This window comes from Rhinolophus ferrumequinum, chromosome 25, assembly GCF_004115265.2.
Source record: "Rhinolophus ferrumequinum isolate MPI-CBG mRhiFer1 chromosome 25, mRhiFer1_v1.p, whole genome shotgun sequence".
Classification (NCBI taxonomy): domain Eukaryota; kingdom Metazoa; phylum Chordata; class Mammalia; order Chiroptera; family Rhinolophidae; genus Rhinolophus; species Rhinolophus ferrumequinum.
Window position 1 is genome coordinate 15,872,252 of NC_046308.1, and position 19,207 is coordinate 15,891,458.

The 19,207-nt window shown below is 51.6% G+C and overlaps 1 protein-coding gene across 1 annotated transcript in view; it reads left to right on the forward strand.

Annotated features, from left to right (window-relative positions):
- Positions 1 to 19,207, forward strand: part of MYO18B (myosin XVIIIB) — a 244,040-nt gene that overhangs the window by 34,729 nt on the left and 190,104 nt on the right. Inside the window, exon 12 of the mRNA XM_033098254.1 lies at positions 5,380 to 5,524. Coding sequence (XP_032954145.1) covers positions 5,380 to 5,524 — 145 coding nt within the window. The remainder of the gene's footprint in view (positions 1 to 5,379; positions 5,525 to 19,207) is intronic.

A 19,207-nucleotide genomic window follows, 5' to 3' on the forward strand; every position in this document is an offset into this window, starting at 1 on the left:
TACCATGGGGGCAGAGCTGTGTTCATGACACTTTACTTAACCCCTGGGTGGCTTTGAAGGCATTTCCTAGGGCTTTGTAGACCTGATGCTGTCTTGGGATCCACTGCCTGTGTCCTGGGAGCTGGGGCAGTTGCTGGGAATGGCAGAGGGCTGAGAGGAGGGGAGAAGAGGGTTTGGAGCTCTCATCCCTCAGCCAGCCTGGGCATCTGGGGTCCTCGAACCAGGACTGGTAGCGCCATGCGCCTGGCTCAGTGAGTGGACACACTACCCCAGCATCAGGGGCTCTTATTTGGGGACACTAACTGGCTCATGGACATTCACTTGTCAGTGGATATTTATTGATCTTATTAGATCCCAGGCACTGGCACGGAGATAACTCAGCTGGGTCTCTGTTGTCAAAGGACTCACGTTTTGGAGGCGGGTGGGGGCTGCCACAGCCACAGAAGTGTATCATTCCAAGCTAGAGTGATAAGTGCCGAAATAGAGGTGTTTATAGCCTGAGGGTAGGCCAGTCGGGGTAGAGACATATCAGGGAAAGCGACCTGGAGGAGATGACTACAAACTGACTGAGAATGAAGGGAGGTGCCGTGAGGCCAGTTTTCCTGCTACACTGAGCACCTGATGCCAAGGTCATGGTGGCGGGATAGCAAACAGTGCGGTGTGGCTGTAGAGCAGAGGATGGGAGTATGGGGCACGGGGTAGTGAGCAGGAGCAGGAGCCCAGGGGAGAGCACTGAGACCTTTGGGGTAGTGCTGGACCTCGGTGGCCACCTCCACTCATTGGCTGCCTGCTCCGCCTCCTGGCCCCTGCAGTGCGCTCTGGCTGCCTGCCACATTCCACCTTTTAAATGGAGCTTATTTGAGGTCTGCCAGGGCACCAGGACACATTTGAAATCACAAAGCTTTCATATTATTTTCTTCTTCTCTATAATTTATTTTTCTGCAACCTAGCCTGATTTCCTTTTTTTTTTTAAAGTGCCCAGCAGCAGTGGTAATAATAATAATAGTCCTTGCCTCCCAGCAGTTTGCTTCTGGCTGTCACATTCCAGGCTTTGGCCTGGGGCACACTTATTTTTTTCATCCAGGTGTCAACAGCCAGGGAAGGTCTCCCAACAGAAAGTATGGGGGGGATCATGCACTCCTGCCAGGGGCTCTGCTAAGAGCTTTCTCTTACTTAATTCTCCTTATGGTCCTTTGAGGATTATTAGCATATCTGTTTTTCAGGCTCAGAGAGGTGAAGTTATTTGCCCAAGGGCACACAGCTTTTAAGTGGCAGAGGCAGATCTGGAATTCAGGTTGGCCTGACTCCAAATTTGACACTTATTCCTCTCACTCTGTCATTTCAATCCTGTGTCATGACTGAAGACCATGTGCTGTGGGATATGACTCATTGTGCACCCTTGGGTCACTTATCTTCTCTCAGCCTCAGTTTTTCCATCTGTGGAATGGGTAGAGCAACACCCAACTCCTTGGTCTGCTTCCTAGGACTGGAGGCTTAGTAGAATATCTGGCATATGGTGACTCTGCCCCTCCCCAACCGGGTGGCTTTGGACAAGTGCCTAACCCTCTCTGAGCCTCGGTTTCCTCCTCTGTCAATTGGAGAGACCCACACCTGCCTTATAGGGTAAAAGCTCCTAGTACAGCATAGTAGGTGCTCAATTAACGCTTTCTTTCCTTCCTCTTTAAATGGTCTCCAGTGCCCAGAGAGGACGTGGATTGGTCAGTGTTGAGCATGGGGCAGAGTCACTTGGGAATGGGGAGACCCTGGCTCTGGATGACATCTGTCCTGCCCTCCCCATAGCCCTATGAGGTTCACCTGGCTGTGCAGGCACCAATGTTTCTTTTGCAAATCAATCAAATCAGTGCACAGCATTTTCCTCCTAGAGCCAGTTCTAGGACGAGGGGAGGAGGGGCCGTAAATCCCTGGGCTGGTTGGTTGTGGAGACACTGGGGAGCCTGCCTGGCCCTGGAGGTTTGGTTTACATCCCCATGAAGCCTAGTCAGACGCAGGCCTCCCACTGTGCTTATCACCTGGAGGGAGGACGCCCAGGCGCCAGTTCCCTTGTCCAGGGAAGCCTCCATAGCCATGTACTCCCCCATATGCAAACTGTCGCCATGCACTGCCCTTCACTGGTCCTTGGCACCCACGTACTGTATTCCCCTGCCCTGCGCCCTTCTGCTTGGAGACCCTCCCTGCCTCCCCAGCACCCACTTTGCCTTGCTTATTGTGTTTGCTTCATACATCACTTCTCCTAAGAAGCTTCAGACCCTCTCCGTCGGCTCCTTGCCCGTCCCGAGTCTCCTAGCTCCCAGCGCTCACTCTGTGCTGTCACTTCTGTACATCGGTTTCCTCATTGGACTGGATGCCCCTCAAGGAGGGCATGTCTGATTCACTTTTCCTGGAGAGCTGGGCATGCACTTGGGCCGCAGTGGGGAAGGTGTCCCTGGAAGGACCCAACAGCCAGGCTAGGGCACGGCAGGAGAGATGCAGCGGTGCGTGGAGACCAGCCTTTATCGAGCACCACTGTGTGCCAGGCACTTTATACGCATCAACTCATTTAATCCTCACAGCAGCCCTAGGAGGAGGGGAGGCTGTTATTCCCATTCTACTGAAGCAGAAACTGAGCCTCCGTGCGAGGACAAGAGATTCGAGCAAAGCCACACCACTGGGGACGCAGAATTGAGAGAACGTCCCGTTCTGTCTGATCCCAAATCCAATCCTGCTCTCTCTGCAACATTGGAGCCTCCTGGGTGCCCTCGAAACAGCCCGGTTTCACGTAGACAGAACATTTTGGATTTCATTTTTCTTTTTTTCACTGAATTACCTGCAGTCTTTGGTTGACCTTGAGTCTTTGACTGCATCAGACAAACCCTGGGCATCTTGTGACTTGACTATTTTTACATTAGTTTTTTTTTTTTTAGTTGAGGCGAGACATACAGTAAAGTGTATAAAGTACACTGATTTTAAGTGTACAACTCGATAACGATTGTGTTCTTAAGCACCCCTGCGAACACGTCATGACTCAAGATCTAGAACATTCCTCATTCAGATGAAGGCTCCCTGGAGGCCGCTCCTCACCAGGGGCATCCCTCCCACCACTGAGTCTCCATCCTGACTTCTCTTACCCAAAGTTGGTTTTGCTCACGCTTGAACTTCACATGGATGGAATCACACAGCGTGCCGTCTTTTGTTCCGGCATCTCTGAGTCACACGGGGTCTATGGATTCGTGTATGGGGTTGTGTGTGTCAGCGGCTTGTTCTTTTTCATTGCTGCATAGTACTCCCTCGCGGTCCCTGGCTATACCTCCCTGTTCATCCATTCTCCGATGGATAGGCATTTGGGCTCTGAGCTGACTTATTCCACTAACTTGACTGATTTCTATTGTCACCATTTTGATGCAGGCGTGGCTTTTATCAGAAAATTATGCAGAGGTATTTGGCTCTTTAGAAATTTAAGTGAACATCGTCCTGATCCTAATCGTTTTGGGTCAGAAGCGTATAGAGGTGTTCTTCCATGTTTTATGTTGGTACAGAGACTTGGGGTGGGGAGGGAGAGAAAAAGAAGCAAATTCGCTTTCGCGGAAGTTTGCTCATTCTTCTCTTCACATGAGCTAAGAGGCAGATGATAGAGTCTGCCTGTAATTTAAAGTCAAATACACAGGGCTGACAGGGGGAGCCATAATGAATGTGTTGCCACTGTCCTTTTCGTGTCCTTTCTCTGCTACTTTGAAATCTCATAAATAACCATGTTGGTAAGATGCCTTCCTTCCCTCCGTTTGCTCCAATGAAGCAGCTGCAGTTGCTAGGTTGAGCTCCTGGTTGCTAGGGATTTTGTGGTCCTGTGGTGGCCCAGAAATATGATGGATCAGTGGAACATGCTTTTGCTATTAATTGAGTGTTTCCACAGCGAATCTCTCAATGTCACTGCCTGCTTTGACGCCGTCCCCATTGGTCAATGATCCTTGCAGGACTCTTCCCCAGTTAGCAGAAATGGCTTGAATGGAGGGGACAAGTGGCCTGGACTGGGGGTCAGAAAAGCCTGATTCTAGTCCTGTGTCTGATATTAATTTACTGTGTGATCTTAGGCAAACATCGTCCCCTCTCTGGGCACTGGACTCCACAAAATTCAAGGACCTACCAGCTTTAGCAGCCTACAGTTTATCACCCACACTCTGTAAGCAGTTCAGTGCAGATCCGTTTCTCATTATCTGCTGGTGGATTATTGACAAAAGAGTTCTTGTCCCCGGCTCACTTCCTCTCGACCCAGCAGGCTTCTGGGCTGAGTCTCCTTGGCCAGATGGTGTGTGTGCAGGAGTTTCAGACTAATTTCAATATTCAATCAAATATAATTGGAATCATAAATCTAAAAAAAAGAAAAACAATACCTTACAACCCATAAACATCTGATGGTGTCATTTTCTTTTTCCTCCTGCTTAAAAATCTTTGGCAGCTTCCCATCGTTTGCACCAGAGGTGGCAAACATGTTCCCTCTTAGTTGCTGAGGCAGATGCGTTGATGGCAGCGGCAAGGGGTGATGTCTGGAAAAGAGTCTGGACTCACTGGCTTGCTGTGGGATCATAATTGATTAGTGATGTCTGCCACATGTGCAGGCAGGTAGACAGGCGTAGCACTCGTGGCTGGAGTTTAAAGCTCATTCTCTTTAATAACGTGTTTGAGGCCTTCACAATTGGCATCTGCAAGCTTCTCGTGCTTACCTCCTCCCCTTCTCTGTCTGCCCCACCAACAAAAATTCCTGCTCATATTTACTCGACCACCTATTGTCTCTAAAGAGCTCCTTTGTTCATGTTGTGCACTCTACTTTTTCATCAGCACCTTTATTACAGTAAATTGGTCAACGTGGCCTGTTATCTTTCATACTGCAACTATAATTTTGTCTCATCTTCTGTGCCATTCTCTTGTATTCTTTGGGGTGGGATGAATTAGTGCATTCCTGCCTCTGATTTCCTGTCGTTCCCTACCTATACCCGTATCCTACCACTTAGGCCTGTTTCACCAATAGTTGCTTTTATGTCTCTTTCCACTTCTACCTTGAAAGGTCCTCAAAGTCAAATTCTGAGTTTCGTGTGTCTTTGCATTTTCAGAACCCGGCACAGAGCAGAGCCTCCATAAATCCACGGAATGAACACATGCAAAATAAAAATTACGCTGTCTTCCCAAGTCAGATAGAAGTGATTTTCATCGCTTCCCCAGCAGTCTGAGTTCTGTGTGTCAACATGGCTCGGCTTGATTGTGGGCCATTTGCTCTGGTGATAAGGTGGCCACAGGTTTCCCCCAAGACGGAGCTCTGCTTCGCCTTGTGAGTTCGCAAGGTCTCCACCGTGATGGCCTGTTTTCCTTCTTCTCTCCCTTTGCTCTCAGCCTGAAGACAAGCAGAAGGTGGCGGCCGCCTTCACCCAGCTGCAGGATGCCATGCAGACACTGGGCATTTCGGAGAGTGAGCAGCGAGCCATTTGGCGCGTACTGGCAGCCATCTACCACCTGGGCGCGGCAGGGGCCTGCAAAGGTACGTCCTTCCTGCCCAGCTCACCTGGGCTGCCAGCTGTCTCCATTGGCAGGTGCCTGACAAAGCCCGTCTCTCAACCAGGCGGGACAGGGCCAATGTCATTGTCTGTGTGTCTGGGACGGCTCTTTGGGATCCTGCCGAACCAGGCGTGGAGAGAAGGAAACAGGGCTGGGTTTTTCAAGCAAACCTTCTAGACCAACACTGTCCGACAGAACTTTCTGTGATGATGAGCATGTTCTTTATCACACTGTCGCGGACGATAGCCGCTACTGAGCACCTGAAAGGCAGCGAGCGCGGTGGAGACATGGAATTTTAATTGCATTACATTTTAATAAACATCAATTTAAATCGCCATATGTAGCCATTGGCTACCGTACTGAGCAGAGAAGCTCTAGAACATGTGAGAGAAGGTGTGGTCCACGCAGCAAAGGTAACGCGTTTCTCTGTGGACGTCGTGGAGGCACTGCCACCATCTGTGCGAAAGCTGACCCCGCTATTCTCCTCCTGAGGCTGCTCCCTCTCCTTAATTGTCTGTTTGCTGATTGTCCCTGCTTCAGCCTCGTCTCCCAAGTGGCTCTGGTCATCCCGCTTCCCCCCACCCTTCCCTACCGAATCATTCCCCTGACCCTGGAGAGACTCTGTGGTAGCATTTTGGTCCTGGCTTCTCTATGTGTACTATTATTTTAAATTAGGTTTTGGCCATTTTTTTTTTTTTTTTGCTTGGACTCTTGCAGTAGCCTTATTGCTGATGTCGTCCCTCTTCCTTCTGTCTATCCTCGCTGTGACCGTTGGGCTTCTTTCTAAAACATAAACCTGTTGTGCCATCCCCCTGCTTAGAGTCCTCCTGAGGCTCTGCTCTGCCTGCTAAATCAAGGAAAATTCTTTGGCTCGGCTTTCAAGGCTTCTCACGTCGCTAATCCAGTCTCTTCTGCTATCTCTTCGGGTAAAAGGCCCTGGGGAGGTCCTTTTCTGAGTCAGGGGCATGAGCTGTGTGGTTCCTGTCTTCCGAGAGCTTGTGGTGCTTTGTATTATGGACTCAATCCAGCCTGCTGCCTGCCATTCTACAGCCTGCAAACTAAGACTAGTTTTCACATTTCAACTAGATGAAAAAACGTATACATACGAATAATATTGGGGGACATGTGAAAATTATAAGGTATTCAGATGAAAGGGAAGGTCCCTCCTTGCGAGCTTGTGATCCCATTTGGGGAGATGAGACATCTAGACTTGAAACCATTAGCCAGCTGTGTCAGCTGACGGTGAGTGGGGTTGTTGTCATGGCACAGGTTAGACCAGGGAAGGTGTGAAGGTTCAAGAGTGGGGGCGTGGACCTCTATAGGTTGGTGTCTGTGGAAGGAAGCAAACCTATTTTACAGAATGGAAAACTGAGACTCAGAAGATCTAGGTGCAGTAAACTGCAGGGTGTGGGCTCTTGAGAGAGCCAGATTTGAGTTCAAACTCAAACTTTTCTGAGTTTTAGTGGTCCCCTCTTTCAATGGACTAAGAATGGGGTTCGTGTGAGTATTAAATGGGATAAAGAAGAGGAAGCTGAATTAGGCTGGGTGCAGACCCTGAGACAAAGACTTGGGTGCATGTAGCTGTTTTTGAAGAGGGGTTCCCAGGAGACACGATAGGGGAGTGGGCGAAGTGAGACAGAGAGGGGAACATGAGGGATGCTGGAGTGAGCTCCCTCTGGGCACTGGGGGCCCAGGCCCTCTGGGGACCTCTTGGAGACTCTGAAGAACATACCTGAGAGGAGAGGAAGCTGGGATATTTACCCATCAGCTCCTGCTTCTCCCTGGTTGAAGGTGCACCTTGGGCCTGCCCCGTGTGTAAGCTGAGCATACTCCTGCAGCCAGAGAAAAGCAGAGATACAAACAGGTACCTGCATGACAGGTCAGGGACCTATGTGAGGTGGCACCTGTGGGATGGCCAGGGCAAGGCGTGGTGGACAGGTCATCAGTAGCGTCTAGCTCAAGGCAACCCCTCAGCAGAAGGCAGCTCGGCCATTGAGTTTTGGAGCCTGGGTTGGGTCACTCTCCCCAGGTGGCCTAGCCACTTGCCTCTCGACTACACTCAGTTCAAATAGACCTGCTCCCTCCCAGCGCTCCGCAAGGTCTAGGAAGAGAGAGTGTTGCAGACGGGTGGGACCTGTCTTCCAATTTCCATTGTCACACTTGTACCTTCTCTGCCTCCGGTGTGATACAGCAGAGGCTAAGGGACCCCCCCCCAGCTTGTTGACATCACCAGAGACATTTGATGCCTGAGTTCCCCCTCCGGGGGCACCTGAGACATCCCCTCTGATGTGGGCTCAGGGACCTGACCCATACCTGTCGCTGCCTGTAACGATAAAAGAAGAAGTCGCATTCATAAATATTTTATTAATACATGATTATGGCAGTAATTTCTCCCAGGCTCCCCCTACCCCAGAGTATAAATTATTTTAAGAGGAGCTGCCGTCAGTCTGCCTGGGAAGGCTGCCTGATGATTTACTTACTATATATTCTGCCTTGGAAGATTTCATAATAGGTTGCTCTAAAACCAGCTATTAAGAATTTCAAAGTCGTATATACATGTCTTTGCTTTGTGTCATAACAGATCATTTTGAAATATATTAAGAATCATTTCCATTAATCAGGATTTCTTTTTTTTATTATTATTAAAATGATGCTCTCCTCCCAGGGCGCCTGGCTTCCTTAACTTATATTGAGAGCCTTGATCCTATTTTTAAAAGCCCGTATCAGTCCCTGTGGGGAGATATGGGGCCTTATAACTGGACTCAGGGTTTTTGAAATGTTATAGCAATAATAACAACAATAACCACTGATATTGGTTTAGCTTTTGATGGTTTCAAAGGCGTTTGCCCTTCTACTCTACTTTTGGATATGATTAGATTCATGCAATAATGTGGTGAGGAGGAACTGTCCCTTGGGCAGGAGTGAGGACACAACCTGCTGGGTGTGAATCCTGAGCCTCAGTTTCCTCCTCTATAAAATGGGGCTGGTGATCGCGCCCGCTTTGTAGGCTTGTTGAGAGGATTAAATGAGTCAAGGCCAAAAAATGTAGAGCACAGGACGTGGCTCATGGTGTGTGTGTGTGTGGGGGGGGAGGGGTACTTTGTAAGTGTTCACTTTCATTCTTCTTAGTTTTATAGATTCGAAAACAGAGGCTCAGAGAAGGTGTGTGATATACCTGACATCACACAGCTGGTATGTTTCAGGGTGAGGTTTGGAACCTCGGCCAGTCTCCCTGCAAAGGTTGCTCCACTGCCCTGGACTTTGCCATGGGCCATTCGGGTCATTCCCTGCCGGAGAATTGACTTGTTCTCCTGGGTCCTGTGCTGAGTGTTTGCAGATACCATGATGTCCCTGCACGGCCTTAGGATAGCCTGGGGGGAGTGGTGAGAACTGTTATGATGCCCATTTTACATAGCAGGAAACTGAGGCCTGCCGGAGAGGTTTGTCCACACCCCCCAGGGCACACAAGTAAAGCCAGAGATGGGATTGGGATCCAAATCTGCCAGTACTCCCAGCCCAGCCTCCAGGACCTCCTGTCCCCAAGGCTCCATGTGCTGCTGACTCTGTCTTCACCGGCTCCAAGAGGGCTGGTGATGCTCCTTTTGCCTCCAGGTGCGCTGAACTGTTTTCACTCACATCATTTCTGACATCGAATTTTTTCCTACACCAACCAGTTCTCTGATTCTCCAGACACCAACTGAGTGAGCTACAAGTCAATCCAATTCTGACACTCCCCGGAGTTAGTGCAGACCCCACCGGTTAAGGGCTCCGTCCCACGAGACGGCCCCCGTTTCAGATGCCAGTCACGAGTCCTGGGCCATCCATACTTTTGACCAACCTGTTATAAAGTCGGGGCCGTTCCATAACCCGCTCCTCAGGTTTAATAGTTTGCTACAACAGCTCACAAAACTCAGGAAAGTGTTTTACTTACTATTACTGGTTTATTATGAAGGCTGCAACTCAGGAACAGCCAAATGGAAAACATGCAGAGGGTGAGGTATGGGGGGAGGAGCGGGGCTTCCAGGCCCTCTCTGGGCCCACCCTCCCAGCACCTGGAGGTGTTCAGCAACCCAGAAGCTCTCCCAACTCCTAGACAGGACTGGTTACCTCATTGACCATCGGTGATTAACTCAGTCTTCAGCCTCTCCCCACTCCCGCTCCCCAGTGAGGATGAAAGTTCCAACCCCTGCAATCCTGCTTTGGTCTTTCTGGCCACCAGCCCCTGTCCGGAAGCTGTCTCTGACCTCCCACAGCCGCCCAGCACCTCCTAACATACAAAAGACACTCATCACTTTTGGAGATGCCAAGAGTTGTAGGAGCCGTGTGCCCGGAACCAGGACACAGAGCAAATACACGCTTATCACAGGTGCCACGCCCTGTGCAGCAGCCCCAGGCCCAGCTGGCTGATGGCCCCCCCCTGCCTGCCTCTCCGGGTGTGAAGCACCGATGCTTAGCGTCTTGGGTCAGCCTGAAGAGGGACGAGGCAGCAGATGCGATGACAAGCTCGGGGCCACTGACCCGGAAGGAATTATTTTCCTTTCCAGTGTCGTCCTTTCCCCCCACCGTGGGAGCTATCACTTCCTTCCTTCTTTTTCTGCTTTAAAAGGGCAGCCGTCCTTCTTTTTCCCATTAAAGGCCACCGAGCACATGTGGGGTGGCCCCACGCTGACGGGGTTACCGCATGGTCCCAGGACGCTTGGGGTCCCCGCTCAGTTCAGCTTCTGCCCACCCAGCCTTCCGCACCGCATCACAGCCCCAGCACGACTCTTTGGGGCCCGTCTGAGCCTCCTCCTTTGGGGGTCACATCCCATTACTCCTGAAGCCTCCTGCAGGACTCTGCTGCCACGGCATTCCCCCGTCCCCTCTCAGTAACTTCAGCCCCGATGACATGGTGTCTTTTATCCCAGGAGGCTTCTTGGCCCCGTCCCTCGGGGCAGCTGGTTGGCTGCCTGCAGGGGGTCTGGATCACCCTGACATCTGGGATGTGGCAGGAAAAGGACATGGGTGTTTGAGAGTCAACCCGTCCTGGGTTCAGATCTCAGCTTGGCTTCTTATTAGCTGTGTGTGACCTCAGCCAAGTTATGGCACTCGTCTGAACCTCACGTATGAGGGAGAAAGGGGAACTGGAGCTGCCTGGGGGCCCACCCACGGTTGCGATGCTAATAGCGCCAACCCTGGGCTGCCTCCCATGGTAGACCAGGAGGCGCCTGCCAAGCTGGTTCTTTATAAAGACGCTTGTTTGAAGAGGTCGGGCACAGCTGGCTTTTGGATCTTAGGAAACTCATGGTGGCAGAGAAGCCTCTTTCCTCCCTCCTTCTGCGCTGTGTCTGCACCCCCATCCTGTCTCTCAGGCTCGCTGCCGGGAACAGGTCCCTGGGGAAGGCCATAGGAGAGGGCTCTGGGGGCTGGATCCATGTGGTAGGCATAAAACCCTGGGTGATCTGACATCATGGTTGGTTTGCTATTAACCAAGGCTCACGGCCCGAGCTGTCCCTCAGGAGCCATCTGACAACTGTTCATACAACCTCAGGTGTTTTATTTTTTCCTTTGGCAAAAAGTGACCCATGCAATAATTATCTGGCACCCAAGTGTTTCAAATGGCAGCAAACGAATTCTCTCTGGCGCTCACTTGATAAGGAGAGTGTGAGGGAGGAGGGAAAAGCTGGGGCCTTGCAATTCTGCAGGGCTGGCTTTGAGTCCAGACTCCCCCACTTGCGGGCTCTGTGATTTGACCTGTGTAAGGGATTGTGCCTCCCTGGCCCTCAGCTTCCATGTCTGTAATGTGATAATGACCCCGTCTCCCTTTTACAGTCGTAATATAACCAGACAAAGGATGCACAATGCCTGCCACATGGGACGCATTCAGCCCGCTGTAATTCACTCGGCAAAGCACTTTTTGATAGGTCGGCCGAGAAAGGAGCCCGCGTGGTCAGGCAAGTTAGGAAAGTTTTATTGTGAGAGAGAAAAGTCTATCGGGCTGAGCAAAAGATGGTTACCGCCCGGGCTGAATCTAGAGGAGATTGCAGTTCCAAGGGAGGGGCCGAGGAGGGTTATACACGGGCTGGGCTGACAGGGTAGCATTGTTTGAACAGAAAATGCTGACTGCCTGCAAGCCAGTAGCTGTTTTGTGGCGTTTTTCTGTTATCGCAACTTTGGCTCTGTCTGCAGGTGCAGGGCAGCAGACATTGTGTTGTTTTCTTGCAGACAGGGCTCTGTCTGTCAGTCAAGGTCTCTGAGACCTCACGTTCAGAGACCTAACACTTTTGTTGTCCGTTGTCTCTGTTGGTGTTCAAGTTCGCCCCTGAGGTGGGCTGGGTGGGACCATCAGACCCTGACCGTGGGTGGAGAAGCACCCCAGCCCCTACGAGGCAGGGCTCCTTGATAAGGGCACCCCATGAAAAGTGTGTGCTAATGACAGGCAGGTTCAGAAGCAGCGTCCACGTCGGGATGCTCACTCCGGTGCCCTTTCTGCAGCTTAGCAGGAGGTCCCGAGGGCCCTGGACAGTGCAGGGTAGTGGTCAGCGCAGCCGGGAGGGCCACAGACCTGAGCTCCAACTGCCGTGAGCGTTCCAACGGTTCTTAGCTCTGTGACTAGTCAGGTTATTGTGCTGTGTAACCAATCAGCAACAACCTTGGGCGTTTAGACAACCATCGCTCTGCCCCGAGGCTTCCGTGGGTCTGTGGTTTGGAGGGGCTCAGCGGGGCAGTCTTGGCTGGAGGTCGCTCACGTAATCGCCGTCAACTGGTGGCTGGGTTTGAAACTGGGGGGGCGGGAGCAGGCTGGGACGGGCTGGGCATCTCCCTCTCTCTGTGTGGTCCCAGGTCTCTTTGTGTGGCCTTCCTCACGGAGGGCGGCTGCAGGGCTCCAAGGACAAGTGTGCAGCAACCAACACGGAAGCTGCATCACCTTTTCTCAGCTGGTCTCCGATATCACACAGCATCACTTCTGCCACGTTCTATTGGTTCTAAGGGTGTCACAGCGTCCGAGGCCAGGGGATTCATACTTCACCCCTGGATGGGGGAACGGCCAAGTTGTAGGATGGGAGACATCGGCGTGGTCATATTTTGCCACAGTGGCCTTATGCAAGTAACTGACGCTTTCGGAGGCTTGGTGTTCTAGCCTGTAAAATGGTGCTGGAAGGAGGAGTGACTTCCAGGTGTGCTGTGCAGGAAAGCTGAGATGCTGTAGGTCCAGGGCTTAGCCCAGCGCCAGGCACGTGGTCAATTCTGGCTCTTCTACATTCTGGCTATTCACAGCCAGTGCTTCCCGGCTCCCTACTGAGGTGGTGAGAGGGTGCCCCTGGGATTTCGGCCTCTGCTTTTATCCCAGTGACCCCCAATGATCCTCCGATGCCCCCTAGGTATCCTCTTTATGAAAGAGTAAATCAAGGATGACCTTGGTGCCCTCGTGGAAGCAGGAAACAATTGTTTTGTCTCAGGGCCTCTTGGCTGTGTGAGGGTAAAATCATACACAAGACTTTCCCCAGGAATGACCTCCATGAACACAATCCTCTCGGTGTCTCCATGTTCTCCAAGGGCTGGGGGCCACTTGACCTGTTCTCTCTTTTAATTCTCCACAGCCACCCTGACAGGTAGGTGGGGAAGGAATTCTCTTTCTGTGCTGAGGCTGAGAGAGGTGGTGTAACATTGCCAAGGTCAAACAGCAGCATGTGGTAGAGCCAGGGTGAGAATCAGGGCCTGTCTGCCTCCAAAGCCCTGCCCTTCTCCTCTGCGGGGCTGCTCAGCTGGCCCAGTCCTTGGGTGCATTCCGGGTGCCTGGGTCTCCACCTCACTCCTAACAGCTCCTCCTCAGCTCCATGTAATTTCCATCCAGTCCTCCAATCTCCGTCCCATCTTCAGTCTCCATTCTTCCACCTGGAAGGTCATCCGACGAAGCAGAATAGAGGTAGGAGAGCTCAGAATCGAGGCTAAAGGCGTGGGCTCTGGGACCAGGCTGGCCTGTGTTCAATCCTGGTTCTCCTGTGCGAGCTCGGTGACTCTCTTGACCTCTGAGACTCAGTGCCCTCATCTGTAAAGTGGGGATAATGCTAGTGCCTACATCCTGGGGTTCTTGTGAGGCTTACATGATTTAATATGAATATTTTATGTAAAGCTCTGGCCTTGTAATTATTATGATTACAGTCCACCATCCAGGGGAGTTTTCGTTGCTGAAGCTAGAGTCTGCAAGGCTGCCTTACGCTGGTCTTTCCTCTCCAATCCCTGTGGTCCCGTAGCTGTAAGAGATGATGTATATTTTCCCTAGAAAGTCTGAGGCTATCTGTCACTCTGCCCGCTGTCCATCATTACTTCACCAAAACAATGCTAATATTCAGAATCCGAAACAGCAACGAGAATGAGCAATGTCTGCCCCGATGGCTGCGTCACGGTGCTTTCCGTTTCCTCGGAAGGCTGGCAGGAGGTTTAATTTATTTCTTTCACTAAATTTGCCAGGCTACTTGCTGCTGACCCCACCGCCTAATATATGATGCAGTCAGGCTCATGCATACCCCAAGGAGGGGCCGCATCATAGGCTGGTGACGGGAGGCTGCCGGTCGGCCCGGCGTCTCCCTGTCTGCCATCATGAAGATGTCAGCCCCCAAATGGATGGGGCTCTACCTCGGGGAGCTCAGCGGGGCCTGCGGGAAGGAGAGACAGGAGCAGTAATGACAAGAGCCCAGCCCCAGGCTTTCTGCTGGGGCACCCCGCCCTCCGGCAACCAGGGCAGTCCATCCAAGGATAAGAGGCCGCAGCCGGACGCTCCCCAAGCCGGGGCAAGCCCCCCCACCGCGTGCTGAAGGCCAGTAGGATAGTAACATTGATGCCATCAACATAAAGCCGTGACCATATATTCAAAGGATACTTTGTGAAGTGTCTTACTGTTGCGATTGTCTTAGAGCCACTGCTTAGGCAACCCTGCAAAGTTGTCTTCCTTTGAAAAATGGAAACAATATAGAAGAATATAGAATGAACAAAGGTGTCCCCTCCCATCCCCGCCTCCCAGGTCCCTCTGTCCTCAAAGGTGACCGTTGTTAAGGTGTAAAGGTGACATTTATTTCAATGGAAGAGCCAATATTAATACATTGCTATTAGCCAAAGTCCGTGGTTTACACGAGGGCTCACTCTGGATGTTGCACGTTCTACGGGGTTTGACAAATAGAATGACAGGTATCCGCCACGGCAGGATCACACAGGATAGTTTCACTGCCCTGGCAGCTTTGATTTTTTTTTTTTTTCTCTTAAACTTTTGGATTTGAAGTCATAGATTTGCAGGACGTTGGAACAACAATGCAGAGAGCCCGGTGACCTTGCCCCAGGGTGGCAGTGTCGTTGCAGCTGTGATGCACAGCAACACCAGGAAATGGACATGGGTGTATCACTGTAACCTGCGCGACAGGCCTTATCTTCAGGCCTCCGAAACGGCAGTTAGCTACATCTGCGCACGTAGCAAACAGGGAGGTTGTTCGGCGGGTTGGGGTTTTCACACAGACGGGTTCACACCCTCTCCATTTCTTTGGCCTTTGTCTTTTTCATGTCACGGGGTGTCTTCGACCTCTTTGCACGTGGGTCATAGTGCTGTCCCTAATTCTCTTTGTTGACAGCAGACGCTTTCCCGGAGTGGGTGGGCCTCCCTCCGTGAAACAGCTCTGTGGATCATTCAGGTTCTTCCCTGCTGTTTGGTGTGCTAACCTGAACATCCCTTTTTGTAGAGACTGTGCACGTGAGTAAGCATTTTGGAGGCATGGTTTCCTAGATGTGGAACTGCTGGGTCAAAGGTTTAACATATTCATGGATGCAGCCCCCCCAGTTCACCTTCTTGGATGTTTACACAGGTGGGCTCATTTAAGTCTCAGACATTTATGAGGTAGGTACGGCTGTTATTTCTGTTTGTCAGTGGGGCTGCCCAAGCTCAGAGAGGTGAAGTCACTAACTCAGGGTCACAAAGCTCTAAGAGGCACAAAGCCAGCCTTTCTGGCTGCTGTGTGCTGTGTCACTGGGGTCAGAGGAAGGCTTGGCATTTCAAAATGGACCTGCAGCCTACACTTTGGGGACACCACCTGGGTCCACTACCTCAAAGCAGATGTGTGGCCTGTCCTCTCTTTGCTTCTCTGAGCTCACGTCTGTTCCTATAAGTGAAGCATGCATGGCTCACAGGAACAGAGGCCAGGCACCCATGTGCTGGTTGGCAGTTGCTTGCTGCCACTCAGCACTCTGCCTCACTCCCCTCCAACCCAGAGGGGCTTCTCCGTCCTCGTCCCACCCCCACCAGCTGCCTCCTGGCTGTAATGAGGGGAGCTGCACACTTGTCCCAAGGTGTTGAGAGCTCAGAGTACACGCGCCTCCCCTCCATTTCCCCCCAAGAGCTCTGCTTAGAGTTGGTGTCTGGGCCCCAGCTGGTGGGGACAAGCCTTGCTCATTTCTTTAGGCGCTGGGTTAAGGGACATCAAGAGTTGTTGAGTCCAGGGGAGCAGGATAACTGCGGTCTGGGCCTGGATGGCTCCTCTGTGCCCAGGGCCTCGGATGGCAGCTCCACCTCCCAGAGCCGCCACCTGCCCAGGGGAGACCTCCCTGAGTGATGCAGAACCTGGGGAGGATTTCCCATCTGCCTGGGCCTGGGAACATCCTATGTGGGTGGAGAATCAATGTGCTGAGAAGGAGCCGGCCAGCCTGAGCCCCTCGTTGTCCAGGACAGGCAGGGAGGATGTTGGGTAGCTGTGGGGACAGAGCCAGGAGCGCAGTTTCCAGGCTCTCAGCCTCACGTGGAAAGGTGCTGGCTCAGGTAGTAAATGGCCATCAACTGTGATTGGATGGCCATCAGCTGTGACTAGTTGGCCATCAGCTGTTATCGGTCAGCCATTAGCCACTGATATAACTGCCGCGGCTAAGCTAGCAAAGGGTGGTGTAGTGGCGCGGTGGAGTGTGGGTTATGGGTTGCAGTTAGCACGGAGGATTGCAGCTGGCAAGTGAGGTGGGTTGGCAGAGAGAAGTGGACGGCAGGTTGCGGATCGTGTGGCTCCTTCTTCCTGTGTCTCTAACCCAGCCGCCAGCAAGAATATAGTGGTATGACTTCCCTACCTATGGCCCCGTTGGTGTTCCTTTTTGGCCTCACCATGTCCTGCGTTCTGGTGCAGGGAGCGGGAGCAGAGACCCCGCCTGTCACCCCGCGTGACAGGAGGTGAGACTAGAATGTGAGTCTCTAGGCTCTAGGACCACCGCTGTGTTCATTTTGCTCCGCCCCCTCCTTTTCCCCTGCCTCCCTTCTCATCTTCCTCCTTTTCTTCCTCCCTCATGTTTTCCTTCTGCTCTCCTTCTTTCCCTTCTTTTCCCTCTCTCCTTTTCTCTCTCTCTCTCCACTCCCTCCTTCTCTCCTCTCTTGTCGTCTCCCCTATGCCTATTGGATGACAGGACTTTGGCTGCCCGCGGATGGCAACCTCAATTTTCAAGACAAAATTTCTGTCTAATCAAGAGAGACAGGCCCAGACAAGTACACAGATGATGCCCAGAGAAAATTTTAGGCAGGAGACACCCAACGTTCAGAACGGTCAGATTCACCCAAGGGGTCCTAGGGCCTGGGACCCTTGAGCTGAATCTCCACAGCTGAGAAGAAATTGGGGAGGGTGCTCCAGACAGAGGAACCTCAGTGAGCCAAGGTTCGGGGGCTTGAGCAAGGCCTGGGGGCCTCCGTGGTCGCATCTGCAAGGGCTCAACCTGAGGGTCCCAGCTCTGGAGTTGTGGGACTGAAACGAGGGCTCTGATGAAGAAAGGATTCGCACTCGGCCCTACAACTCGGAGACTCCATTGATCTGTCCTTGGACCCAGCACCCGCTCTCCCGTCCTGGGCAGCACCCCACCCACCTGCCTTCCAGTGGCCACAGGCCCGTATCCTCCGACCGCCCCCAGCTGGTGGCTTGGCTCCCTGCCCGACAGCTGGTGCAGCCAGGCCTATTCTGGGCCACAAGCAAAGATTTATTCTGCGTTTTCTGAGTATATTGAATTCATTCATTAAGCTGGAATGGCTGCTCTGGGATGTAAACAATTATATGAAAAAAAGAAAAAACCCCCCACAAAACCCTGAAGTGGCTGATGTTAGAAGGCAGTGCTCCCCAGCCGCCCCACACCTCAGGAGGGCGGGGTGGGAGGCTGGAACACCTGGGGGGCTGAGTTTCAGACTGGCCGTGCTGGCTGGCCCTGCAAAAGCCTCTCCCCGCTTCTCGGCCTCTGTTTCCCATAAATAATAACCACAGCTAACAGTTATCCAGTGCTGACTGTGTGTCAGGCTCTATCTAAGAGCTTCGGCCATCTCAACAATCCCACAGAGCAGGTGCTGTTACCCCATTTTATAGATGAGGAAACTGAGGCTCAGAGAGGGGAAAGGACATGCCTAATTGGGGTGAGCTCGATGCTCTCTGAGGTTTCTTACAGTGTCGATCACCAGAGACTCCATTGAACGTGTTGTCAGAGGGGAGACAGCAATGGCTCAGTGAGAAGAACTCCAGTGTGAACGCCTGGGCTCACCATTCAGAGACAGCATAACAATACTGCTAATAACGAGGGTGATGGTGGTAGAATTATTAACTGTTACTACCATGTTTACCTGAAAATAAGACCTAGCTGGACAGTCAGCTCTAATGCATCTTTCGGAGCAAAAATTAACATAAGACCTGGTATTATATTATATTAAGACCCGGTCTTATTTTACTATATTAACTTTTACTTAAGTTACTATATTAACTTTTGCTCCAAAAGACGCATTAGAGCCGATTGTCCGGCTAGGTCTATTTTCGGGGAAACACGGTATTTACTGAGAATCCAGTCTCTGCCAGGCATGATTTAAGGGTCTTGCGTGTATCACTCCATTTAATCATCATAACCTTATATGTAGGTCATACCCATTTTATGGATGAGTCAGTGGAGGCCCAGAGAGATAAAGTAAGTTATGTAAGGTCATGGACTTGGGAAGGGGAGAAGCCCCATTTGGATTGAGGAGTTCTGCCTCTAAAGCCTGCCCTTCTTATCCTTTATGCCATGTTATGTTGCATGGCCCCAAAAAGGTTGTAATTGTACCTTTTTGTACGATGGTTGTATTGATGAGATTAAATGCTTAGCACAGGGTCAGGCATGTGTGAGCCCTCCAAAACACCAGCTATGATTGGGCTTTCCTTGGCCCCGGGAAATAGCTTCAAAGGGGATACAGTGGTACCTCGGTTTTCAAACGTCTCTGTTGATAAACGTTTCTGTTTACAAACGCTGTAAATTTTATGGATCTATGGTATCATTAGGTAGTAAAATTCATGCTAAATTTGCAGTTTTAGGGGTTGATTTTAAAGGTCTGGAATGGATTAATCCATATTGCATTACTTTCTAGGGGGAAACCGCGCCTTGGTTTGGAGCGATACATGCACCTCGGTTTTCGAACGTTTTAGAACTCGAACGGTCTTCCGGAACGGATTATGTTCGAAAACCGAGGTACCACTGCAGTTTGATAGGTCGAGTGAGCTCTGATCAGCCTGCCTTGGTGAGGGGCACTTGAATGTGGAAAAAGCATTGAGCCAGGGGCCAGTCGGGGCTGGGCTTGGTCCTGGCTTCTGCCTCAGTGCCGTGCGGCCTCAGGCAAGTCACTCACAGGACTTGCTTCTGCTGGTCCCACCCTCAAGCCTTTGCTCCTGCA